The sequence below is a fragment of the Xylocopa sonorina genome, chromosome 10 (assembly GCF_050948175.1).
Source record: "Xylocopa sonorina isolate GNS202 chromosome 10, iyXylSono1_principal, whole genome shotgun sequence".
Taxonomy (NCBI): Eukaryota; Metazoa; Arthropoda; class Insecta; order Hymenoptera; family Apidae; genus Xylocopa; species Xylocopa sonorina.
Genome location: NC_135202.1, coordinates 11968924 through 11981032, shown reverse-complemented (window position 1 = coordinate 11981032; position 12109 = coordinate 11968924). Strand labels below are relative to the sequence as shown.

Sequence of the window (12109 nt, the reverse complement as noted above, 5' to 3'; positions counted from 1 at the left end):
CCTTTCAAGAATCTAACCTTTTGCAGTGTAGCGTATGCGCAGTACCGAGTCATGCCTTCTAAGTTAAATTTTTTTTTTACCGTCGGCTCTGTCAAGAAATATTGCATGTGCCTATCGAAGCAGAAGTTTTTCATATCATATAATTGATTTATGCGGTGAAATAACCGCGGGGAGTGAAAAGCATCGTGACAGTGATTCTTAGTACATTCGGAGTTATGGCTGGCATTGTACCATTGTCTGGCAGATCTGGTAGAAAACAATGGACACTACATGGTAGGACGGCAATTTCACTTTCAACATATTCGTACACAAACGTGTTGTTTCCATTTCCCATTGCCATTCGACGATGCTGTGTGCGATTGAAAATATAATTTCAAATAATTTCATAATAGCGTGAAAGAATCCGTACGAGTTTTAGAAATATGTCGATTAAATGCTTTGCTCTTTTACCAAGTGTTGACAGTTGGTAAATTCGATGTAAACAATGTTTTATGATACAATGTCACGGCATAACATTGAATTACACGGGAACAAATGAATAGATCACAGTTGATCTATGTTAGCTGTAAATAATGAAAACATTTTTGTTAAAAGTTGAGGAGTAGAGTTTTATCTTGAAATTTATGAATTTTTATGATTTCTAGATGGACCAAGAGGATCCCTTAGAAGACTGCGGTCTCAACTGGCCGAAGACGGTTGTCCAGAATCTCAAGTAGTTTTAGCAAAGCGATTATTAGAAGAAAGATGTGGTAACAATGCAAAATCCCATTTGTTTTGTGATATTATATATCATAATAAATGCATTCCTTTATGATGTGTTGTATGTAATAATTTAGATTTAGATGTTGACAAGGAAGAAAATGCAAAGTTGGGTGTTTATTGGCTGACAAAAGCTTCGGAGCAAGGCAATTTAGAAGCCACGGATATGCTTAGAAAATGTTTAGCCACTGGCCGTGGCATCACGCAACACAATTATTACGATGTGAAGAGTTGTCTTGACATGACTCAAGATGAAAAGTTGGCCAGAAGAGCAGCAAGAGAAATGTTCACCAGGTATCAAGAATTTTACTTCATACAACAAGATTATAGATATTTATAATCCATTCATAACTTAATACCATTGTTATCGATGCATGGTGATACAGTTTATCGAATGGGGAAGACTTCATCACAACAGAGCAACTACAACGACGTATGAGGGACATAGCATCAAATTCATTGAACGCTAGTTGTTCTCACTCCAATAATATAGTACACAATAATTCACACAAGGATACTAATGACATTTCAGCTGGTGACTTCCCGAAAAATGGGCTTCCTGAAGATTGTGCAGCTAGAAGGGAGGAAGATAAAGAAAATGATGTCCATGGTTAGAAAACATATTTGATACTTGCAACAGCTTCTTAAAAGTATTTAATTTGTGGAATTGTTTTTTAGATTGGATGGATCATCAAGGAGAGAAAATTACAGAAGCAGCTCTCGTTTCTGCTGCTGCTAGTTACGCTCGCGGTATGCTTCCGATAGTTTCACACGCTTTGTGTATGGCAGGTCAATCTCAAATGGCGCTAGATACTATACCGTTATTGCAAAGGCCTCTGTTTCATCCCTTCGCATCCTTGAAACGTCTCTACGTTTGGCTGATAGAAACGTTGGGTCGAAGGGGTGTATCAATTAAGAAGATTCTTTTCACATCGAACGTACATGTATTGTTACTCCTTTTACTCTATTCGTTACTTGGCACCGAAAGTCTTATATTGTTCATACCAATGGCTCTATACTATCTGTCTTTCGTTGTAATGGTTATCGCCACATTTCAAATGTTACAACGAAAGCGGGAGTTTAATAATTTCCGTGTCTGGTCTGGTTTGTTCCTCAGTTACTCGGGCGGCAATTTGAACCCCGAAGAGGCAGAGTATCAATTCTGCTGTAACAATCTGAAACCTTACGGCCACTTTTTTCTCGCCTTACTTCTAAACTTGATGATTTATCCTATCATAGCTCATCAGTGGACACCACAGTCCGAGTTCACTATCGTAGCGGTTGCATTAACGCTAATAACATTGCTGAATTTTATGTGGAGAGATTCATCAAAAGTTCCGGATTTTTTAGCTCTTTTCAGCTTCGCTGTCCATGTTCTAGCGAAGTATCCGTACGAGACAGATATCGTGGTTGCTCAGGGGTGGAGGTTTTTGGACATAAGAGTTCCAACTTTTGCTTCGTACGTTGTTGGTAATGGTATAGAATTTTGTCTGAACTTTCGCGTAGTCTTCTACTTTCTGATTCCAACTGTTTTTGCAAAAATGGCTGCGCGCGATAATTGGCGCGGAACCTATCAGACTTTGATTCCTCATTGTGTTACTCTAAGCTGGTGGCAAATAGCGATCTTTAGCTCTCAGGGTGCAACGTGGTACGGCTTAATTAGGGGTGCACTGGCGTTAGTTGGTATGGTTCTCTTTTTGCCTCTCGCCGGATTAGCATCTATTATTCTACCAATTGTGGCTGTTACTAAGTATCTGTCGGAAAGTGACTTAGCAATGAGAATAGCTGTAACTACATTATTGGGTGGCATGCCGTTTCTTGCCTCTTGGTATTTGAGGAAAACTCGAGCTCCCAAGTTTAATTGGATCATCACTGTTATTCAGGTAAATATATCAATGAAAAAATTAACATTTTCTGTGCTGATCACGTTTTCTCGTGGTGCCAAATGGCGTCATCAGCACGGAAAGTTTTACAATACGTGGAACTTTCGATTATTTCGCGTATTAAACTTCAGTTGGTAATGGGAATCGGTGCTGGTATGTTCCTATCATGGCCGATGATAATGGAGTACAAACAAGAATCTGATACGTACGAAGGTGTTTCGACGCTTTCATGGGAACAATATCAGAATTACTGTCATCAACCCGCGTGGGAAGAGCTGTCGTCGAAGGCGCAAGTACAGACTCAGTGCGCCAACTTGGAAGGTATATTAATCTCGTGGGAGGGTTACGTGACGAATGTAAAGTTGAAATCGATAAAAAATAACATTGCCGTGATATTCAACAAATTACCTGATAGTATCAGAGATGTAGTTGGTTGTATGTACGGTGAACCATATCTAAATAATTGCGATTCGAACAACGAATTGAGACGGAAAAATTGTAAGCACTTTGCCAGTATTCAAAGACGAAAAAACAAATGCCACTTTCCAGCGTGGGATCAGTACGAGTTTGAGATCACGATTAAAATGAAAAGCGGTATGTGGGGAAGTAACGCGGAAATTTTACTGATTGCTGATCACTCTTTTACCAATTTTAGCTTGAATATATATCCAGGTGATAAGATCTGGTTTTCTGGTACACTTTTAAATGATGGTCTAAGAGACGAATCGTTGCTCGGTGGTTCTGAACCTCATATCGAATTGGAAGAAATTGGTTGCCTCACTTGTCATTCTGTCCACTTAAAATCTTACAAACGTTATAGATATCATATAACGTTCAGTTCGATTTTAAGCGACCTTTGCCTAGGTATAAAAACTGTTCTAAATTTCTTGTTGAATCCTATCGTTTTGTTTAAATAGTCATAATTCTCGCGCTACTGCACGATCTATGAAATGTACAATATCGAAAGTGAAGATAAAGCTGTTTGCAGCGAGATAAGTTTCAATGATACATTGAACTTCCACTCAAAGTATTATTTGAAAGATATCCGATTGTAAAACTGTCCGAAAAAGAAGCAAACAAAGACAAAAACAGAGGAAAAGAATTTATAGTCTTGTAGATTTTAAGCTTCAGTATTTTCTTTCCTAAGTATAATATTGAGTTTAATTGTATAAAAAGAAATTCGGGTTCTTTAGTTGTTCAGAATTTACTCGATTTTTGAAGATATATTTTGTAACTATACTATCTGTCTGTAAGAAAAGAGAAAGAAAACATATTTTGATGTTACCAACACCTCAGGCATTAGAATTTCATTAAACACTCGTCAAGTGTCTACATTACAAAAAAAAAAAATACACTTACATACGTATATTTTAAGATCAATATATTTTCGTAAATATTACTGCCAGTAATAGAGATAAAAGTGCTTAATATTTTTCTATTCCGTTTTCAGAAAATCGAACAGGCGGAACCTTTTCGATTTTATTTTAAACTTTATAGTAAAATATAACATTTTTTTAAATGCTAAATTTTAACGAAAAACATCACTCGCATCTACATAAAAAATAGGGATATATGTATGTAAATTAATTTAATTGTTGAGATATCTTTACTCGTATAAATGTCATCTGAATATTATACGTACTTCAAAACGATAGTAAAGATATATACACATGTACAATGTGTAGGAGTTAAAGATTATTGTTAAATTGATGTTAAGTGTTTTAGATTTTAAAAAAACATAAACAATTAAATAACTGTCTAGAAAAAGGGTGACAGTTATTCTATATGTCACATATATATCTCAAGACAATAGTAAAAGATTGTAGAGAATGAAGACGACTATAGATATGCCTTGATGTTTTTTGTTCACATAACTATATTATTATTTATAATAAAATATATTTTATAAGAAGCAAAAAGAATGCTGTTAATATTAAAATAATGTTTTGCTTGAATAGCTTATGAATTTACAGGGAACATATTTTTCTAAGATATATATTAACTTTTTTATTTTTTTACTTACGTTTGTTTATGTTTTTCTAAGGTAAATTTTTTTTTACACGGTTTAATACATATTTATTTTGTATTTGGCAACAAATTACGTACATTATATTTTCACAAATAATAACATTACGTTCCTTAACAATGTTTATTTCGAAATTTTGGTTCCCTTTTTATTTTTTGTATAAAAACGAGTTGTACAGTACGAAATCACTTTCTACAACTATTCCCGTATTGATTAATGTTCGGTTTAGTTTGTTTATATACAAATATAAAATCTATATCCATCAAGTCTTTACCATTCTATCGAATCCACACATGTAAAGATAAGTACAAGTGAAAAATAACATTCTCATAGATATCGATAGTCAAAGAGTTTGAAATATCTTTTCTAATCATACTCATATGTAACGTTTAGTGATAACGATATGAATTTCAGAGTCACTTAGAACAACTGATTTTCTTAATAAATTCAAGCTGGATATGCGACAAATTAGTGTCCAATCGCGTCTATTCGGAAAACTATATTCACTCGAGGGATAATATCAGTACGTTTAATTCTAATGGGAATAATTGAACTTATTTCTACAAGATTTATTGCAGCAACTTAAGAACGCGTAAAAACTTTGGTAAAGGAACTCTGTACTGTTCGCGACAAATATTATCATAGAGCTAGAGTAGGAAATAGCGCAATTCGATAGATCTTACGACTGCTGCAACATGTTATAAATTATTATTATAATTGTTTTGTTCTTTGCCGATGTGTATCGTAGTTAAAAAGTACCTTCCCTCTCGGTATCGTAGATTATGGCTGTTATTCGTTATACTAATCCAAAGAAACAGTCTTATGAACACTTTATGACTACGCCTTATTTTATATAGAAATAGTGTCCGATAAAAAGGAGAAATATGAAAGCAAAATTGGTTTATAACGCACCGTGATTTAGTAAAAACGTTTCCTACTGTTCTCTTGATACTTTTGGTACCAGGTAATACCTATTACCACACAAGCGATCAATGCGAGCGCACCCACAAGCATTAACAGGAAAATCATTACTTTGCTAAACGCTGATTGTTTCGGATCGTCGACGTGTTCTGTAAAAAGAAGGATAACATTGTAACGAATGCAAAAATATAATTACGTTAATTATATATATGGTTTATCGTTTATTGCATTACCTCGAGGTGCATCAAAATATGCAGCCGATGGTAAAATATTCGATCTATCTTCTTGGTCTTTAGGCTGAAATCGAATGTAACACGTTTTTCTAAGCAATTCTGTACAACGTAAGTAAAAAATATTCAACATTTTTAAAAGGATAATACTACTTACATCGTTTGGTAAATCTAATTCGAACAAACGAATGGACAATATATCGTGATTATCAGACAAATCTCCTGTAGTTGCCGAAATTCCGATATAGTAGCCAGTAGGAAGTTTTATATCCTTCACAGAAAAGCACTCTTTCCATGCAGCTTTGTTTGCGAAGTCTGTAGAAACTGTGATAAAAGAAAAAATAAGTGTCAGACATATTTATACAGGAACACTTGTATAAGCATTTTTTAATATTCTCGTTTTGCCTACTAATATTCTATATCTATGCACATACCAGTTAACGTATCTCTTTCATATCTAATATTAATATGCGTGTCGTGTTCCAAGTTTCTAAAGTTAGCTTCACATCCAGAGATTTGCGTATGGGTCCCATCGCGATCGTGATCATAATGCAGAGAGCCATTATTGACCATGGCAGAAATGTAAGGATGCTGGTGCTAAAATATTCAAAGCAATTATTACAATTTCAATATTTTCTTTATCTAATAGCACAATTTTATAATAGTTACTTGTACTTAGACATACGTACATTGTGAGGGCCATTATGATTGCTGTACGTATCCAAGATTATAGCTAATCCCTGAAAGTAGTCTTGATTTCCGAATACAGGGCCTGTTTTCATTCTCTCTTTCGCATACCAAATAGCGAAACCATCGCCGAATAAATCTTTCCCTTTCCCGTGAACTTTGAAATGAACTTGGAGCTCCCAATTTCTTACGTGACACGGCTAAATAAACAAATGTCAGGGAAGTGTTTCTATTAGGCTTCAATCGCGTCATCTTGACAAGATAAAATATAATATGTGTTTAATGACTAATCGTAACAAAAAAGAATGGAGCAAAGTTTCTTTTCTTTCATAATTCCGCATTGCAAGCATAAGAAAATGCTTTAAGACTTACTATTGAATTCCATATCGAGCCTTGCTTACTTTGTAGGTCCGGTGTTAGTCTAATATAATTATTCGTTACCATTGTACTACCCGTGAAATCCCAATAAGGTATTGTCATGCCAGACCCTGAAATTAAGAAACGTGCACGAAATATTAAATTAGCTTAACAACTCACAGATACGTTAGAATTATATTTCGTCTCTGTCTAAATTAAATTCATTGTTCTAGTTTTCAACATTTTTGTTTTTGTTAACATAACATTAGCATTATCTATGCATTTTAATTACGTGGCATTGCAAAGCTCGTTCAAATCGTAAACGTTCACACGTCACAATTGTTTGTATCGGCGAACGTAATTTCCGCAAAACGGTCTGAAATTTACAAACCTTGATAGGGTCTGATTAGAGAATGTTCTCGTTTCATATAGTCTTTTGTGTTCCATTCTGCTGCAGCTATTAATTCCAACGCACTTACAATTAAAATCAAACACGGTATCACGATCATTTTCTATATTTCATACAAATATAACGACACGGTACTTGGCTAAATTTTAGGTTGTACTCTCCGATAGTCTATGACTTGTAATCGGCAAAGTCTACTACTGGGATCATCCTTGTTGTTTCTGATATTCTGAAATTAGTCGTTTAATCAGTTCAGCCAATAGGAAAAGTCTAAATGCTCGAGCAAACCATGCGTAGGGATTTAAACGGACAACGATCAGTGTCGCCTCGCGATAATAGGAAAAAAATCTGCGGCTACTGTTACAAAAAGATCATACCGTATCCGAATGCGAAACGCAACCAAAGCTTGATCAATATTACCCGCTTCGTACTATATTTAATTGCAATTTTCTTTTTTCTCTTCGTCTCCCTGTATCATCTGGGATATATTCGTACTGATCGTTTCTAATTGCGTGCGATATTGATAGGTTCGTTAACGATAAAACGTGTTTATCGGTCACGCGTGAACGATCGGTAAAAATCAATGAACTTTTTAGCATTTAGCAAGCGTTTCGTACGAGCGACGCGGCAACGATCGCAGCGCCTCGGGTACGCTCGCGTTTCTTCGTGTTGTTTCCCCGACGGAATTTACCGCTACCATCGGATAAAATAAACTATCGGCCGTGTCCGCGAGTGTGTTAACAGCCATCGTACGGTGTTGACACTTTCCGTGGACACGCATTTACGTCTGTCGTCGGTTACGTAAAAATCGTTATCCAATTAGAAAAAGCTGCGGCGGATAGCGAGTTCGTAGCAGTGGCGATAAATCGGTACGGGTTGCCAAGTGCTCGCGTCTCCTTTTGTAACCTTTGGGCGCGTGCGTTGACGAAATCGCGAGACCAAGCGGCACGCATCGCATGGCGTCCTGAGACTGCACGCTGCGTTTCAAGTTACCACGAACGTTTGCTCTCGATATTCAGTGATCTGTGTCGTGTGATGCCGTGAATGGATAAGAGAAACGAGTGACTGAAATAGGAGAGAAAGAGAGAGAGAGAGAGAGAGAGGGGGAGAGAGAGAGAGAGAGAGAGAAAAGAAGAAGATAGCGATCAAATTATATGTCTGTAGGTAAAAACGGAAGCAAGGTACAGACAGATTACTTCTGTTCTTCTCCGTTTAACTGACCGGACGGGGAGCAGTTGCGTTCGCGTTCGCGGGGGCGAGCACGTCCGAGGAAAAGAAAGGGCGTGGAGAGATTTAAACGAGTTAATAGGCGGGACGTAAAACGTACGCTAACACACTATGGGTAAGACGCGAAAGAAGGCGGCCCCTGGGGGCGATGAGAGGAATTTGTACAATCGGAGACTCAAGGCAACGACCGCGCCGTCGAATACTTCTGAACATAGCTTGCACAAGAGACAGTGCGAATCCGAGATTTCGAACAGGTTTGTAAAACCAATCAGTCCAATGAAGAGCAACTTTATCCACAGTCTCTCCGTTTAGTAAATCGTCCCGTTAGGCTTCCCCATCTCGATCCTCCGGATCGCCGCTTGGCGACCTACGAACGAATATGTACATGGAATCTTTCGCTCGTCTTTTTTACGGACGCGTCGCCGGCCGCCGTTGGATATCTCTCTCTCTCAAGAGAGAGATTTCTATTTCTTTCTTTTCAACCGGCGTGGATAAAGCGGGGCAAATGTCACTAAATTTTTGGCGGAAAATAACCGCCGATATTCGCGCCGCGTTACATTCTTATACGCGTGCTTTTTTTTTTATTAAACGTTTCAACCCCTCGCTTCTCTCCCGCTAATTGGTATACGTAAATTTCATGATCGCGTTTCAATACGAATTCCTTTTCGCTGAAACGTCAGTAATTGCAAACGAGTGGGCAAGTAAGAGAAAGTATATATTTGATAGAAAATCTGTTTGAAAAACAACTAAACGTACACGAGAAATTTAGCTGCTTCGCTGAGCTTTTTTTCTTTTTAAATTAGTACCTCTCATCACCTCCGAAACATCTTACTTTGTGGAAATTTACTATAAATATACGTGCGATTTTATGTTTACTAATTAATTTGAACGTTGTAACATTTTTGTTTCAGGTCTAAGCTGAGCACTTTGAAAAAGAAAATATCCCCTGGTCCAAGCAAGACTCTCAAAGTGAGTTTTCTTTTCCATATATTACTCTGGATAACTTGTTAAGAATACAAATCGATACATTTGCATTTTTATAGATCAGACGTGTGCCAAAACAATTTGGTCCCTCGAAGATAGGTAGACCTGTTGCGAGCTCGGACAAGAAAAAATTAGTCGTTCCAGAGAAAAGCGAAGAGTCAACTTCTACGAAAATGCAGCCAGAATCGGAGGAGACAGAAGCAAAGCTGAATCCTACTGCTCAAAAAGAAAATACGGCAGAAGAGATTTCCATAGACACTGTGGATCCCAAGCATGTTGATCATGCTCCATCAGAACCTGTTTCGGTTACCAAACCTGAAGAGGATGTAACAAACAAAGAGACACTGGCAGAGGAAAAGAAAACTGAACCCGAAGAGGCAATGACCAGTTCCGATAAAAGCAAAGAGATGGAAGAACACGAAGAGAATGATTTGAATTTACGTTTCGAAACAGAAGAGAATCTCGTGAAAACTGAAGAAGAGAAGCAGGATGATAAAAGTTTGAAAGATGAAAATAGTGAAAAATGCCCTTCCGTAGCATCAGTCGCAAAGGACGTCGTACAAGAGAAAGAAGACCTTCAAAGCGAATCGCAAACAGACACGGAAAGTTATTCAGCGGATGTCCTAGAGGCGACAACTTCAGAAGTATCAGAGGTCTCGGAGACTGCGTCGCAGAGTGACGTTCAGAAGGACAAAGGGAAACCCGAGGAGAGTGTCGCTAAAGACATATCGTTCGTGTCGTACGATCCTTCGATAATGTTGAAAGACGTACAAATAAAACTGAACGACTGCTTGAAGGAGAACTCGAAGTTATTCGAAACGAGTAGCGCGAGCCACAGTTCGCCCAGCGAGCCGCCAAAAGACGCATCGTTCGGGAAGACGCTGAGAAGCATTTCCGGAAGACGTTCTCTGAACAGAATGCGCTACGTCACCCTGCGCGAGCACAGGTACTCGCCGAATGACTCGATGTTCGTCAACACGTCGAGCGTATCTTTGCCTCAAGAAGACTCACAGGACTTTAAGATCCTACGTTACACCACTGGCTTGTCGGACACCATTGGCTTGTCTAACAGAAACGGCAGCCCGACCGAGAAGAAACGGAAGTACGAAACCGAAGGCTGGAACTCCACCAAGAAACAGAAAATAGAATCAGAGAATAGTTTACTGAATAGCTCTATCAGTTTATTGAAAGGGTTGCGCAGGCCTATACAAGTCTCTACTCCAGTTTCGGAGATGAAGTTTCAGACTGACAAGTTCGAGCTTGACGATGAAAGTAAATCCGCGAGCGAAGCCAAGAAATGGTGTATCATCATGTAAATTACCATTGTATCGCATCACGATGCGGGGAAAAAGAGTTCTATATATTTTTGCACGCGAGAAAAGTGGCCCGTGCCATGCCACGCGTCTAGACGAATGGAATTAGGGTATGATATTCGTTCGATAGCGCGAAGCTGACATTTTTTCTGTTTTCATATTCGTTTCTTTCTCTAGAAGGCGACGTTCTCGAGCTTCGATGTTTGGGAACGTATTTCTTGGAACTTTGTTCTTTTCAAAAGGTTTCTATTCGTACAATGATACGTACAATATTACATGTCATGCAATTCTACACGACAGAGGCTCATGAAAAGATATTACGTTCGTCAACTTTTAAACCTCATCTATATATATATATATATATATATATGGTATATATATTATACATTATGACTTATATTTCTCATTAGCGATCGAGTATATTTTATACGACCAGACAGAATGTAATTATAGAAAATATGTAACGATAGAATCCCGCAATCTCATCATTCAATAGTTACAGGTCACTGAATAGGAAAATTACGTAAAGTAATAGACTATATTTTTCGAACACTGCACATTTCTCACGTGCACCCATTTTGGACGGCTCGATTGATTCTCGATTGTGTAGATAATTGTTCGAATTATCGTTATTATCATTATTATCTATTGAAGTGGAACACTTTCCTTTCGTTCTTTTCGTTCGCGTCAATTTTAATGGATTTCAACGGATTATTTTACTTTTTTGACATTATAAAGTATACGTTCTCGTAGTTAGTCTTAGTGTCTTATTAATACTTTTGTAAGAGAGATGTAAGTTTGTTCTTAAGGTAACGCGAGGCGTAACAGAAAATCCGAGGGTACTGTAAAGAAGAAGGCACGTTTACTCTATGCGTCCGTTTGCCAAAGTGATTCTAGAGCTTACACTTTTCATCTCGAAAGTCTCGAGAATCTCCGGCTGGCCAGCCGGAGGTTTACCAATGGTAATGATAGTTTTTTGTATTTATGTAGGATAAATTGTTACGCAGTGGCTTGTATTTCACAAAGAGCGCACCTATGACTATCTTGCGACCAAGTAAAATGTTGGTGAAGGTGAAAATACACAGTCAACTCTGATAGAATGGTGCGATTGAGTCGCCGAATTGAAAGGCAATGTGAGTAGTGTAAAAAAATGAACATTTTGATAAATTTCGTGAAATTTTAATTAAAAAATTGTTGCTTTCAGTTTTGTCAAATCAACCGCATCGTTCGTGCAGAGTGAACTGTAAATTTTCACACTAATCTTTCGCTGTTCATCGCGATACGTGCTCTCTTTTTCTCTCTCTCTCTCTCTCTCT

At 37.6% G+C, this 12109-nt stretch overlaps 3 protein-coding genes across 4 annotated transcripts; 2 read left to right on the top strand and 1 right to left on the bottom strand.

Annotated features, from left to right (window-relative positions):
* Nucleotides 1-75: 75 nt before the first annotated feature.
* On the top strand, nt 76-5432 carry Wfs1 (wolframin ER transmembrane glycoprotein wfs1). Its single transcript, XM_076902330.1, has 6 exons — nt 76-273; nt 645-749; nt 837-1053; nt 1146-1369; nt 1438-2642; nt 2774-5432. Exons 1-6 carry the CDS (start codon nt 216-218, stop codon nt 3557-3559), a joined length of 2595 nt encoding a protein of 864 aa, XP_076758445.1. The 5' UTR covers nt 76-215; the 3' UTR covers nt 3560-5432.
* LOC143427857 (vesicular integral-membrane protein VIP36) lies at nt 4692-7564 on the bottom strand. 2 transcript variants are annotated; one of them, XM_076902343.1, is made up of 8 exons: nt 7255-7564; nt 6879-6994; nt 6509-6706; nt 6254-6416; nt 5977-6143; nt 5823-5886; nt 5581-5738; nt 4692-5469 (listed from the first exon to the last, which is right to left on the bottom strand). In XM_076902343.1, the coding sequence occupies exons 1-7, from the start codon at nt 7370-7372 to the stop codon at nt 5587-5589; spliced, it is 978 nt and encodes a 325-aa protein (XP_076758458.1). In that variant the 5' UTR covers nt 7373-7564; the 3' UTR covers nt 4692-5469; nt 5581-5586. The 2 variants fall into 2 exon arrangements, with proteins under 2 accessions (XP_076758458.1, XP_076758457.1); XM_076902342.1 differs by having other exon boundaries at nt 4692-5738.
* Nucleotides 7565-8261: 697 nt separating this feature from the next.
* LOC143427852 (uncharacterized) lies at nt 8262-11495 on the top strand. Its single transcript, XM_076902333.1, has 3 exons — nt 8262-8750; nt 9408-9465; nt 9540-11495. Exons 1-3 carry the CDS (start codon nt 8608-8610, stop codon nt 10794-10796), a joined length of 1458 nt encoding a protein of 485 aa, XP_076758448.1. The 5' UTR covers nt 8262-8607; the 3' UTR covers nt 10797-11495.
* Nucleotides 11496-12109: the final 614 nt, after the last annotated feature.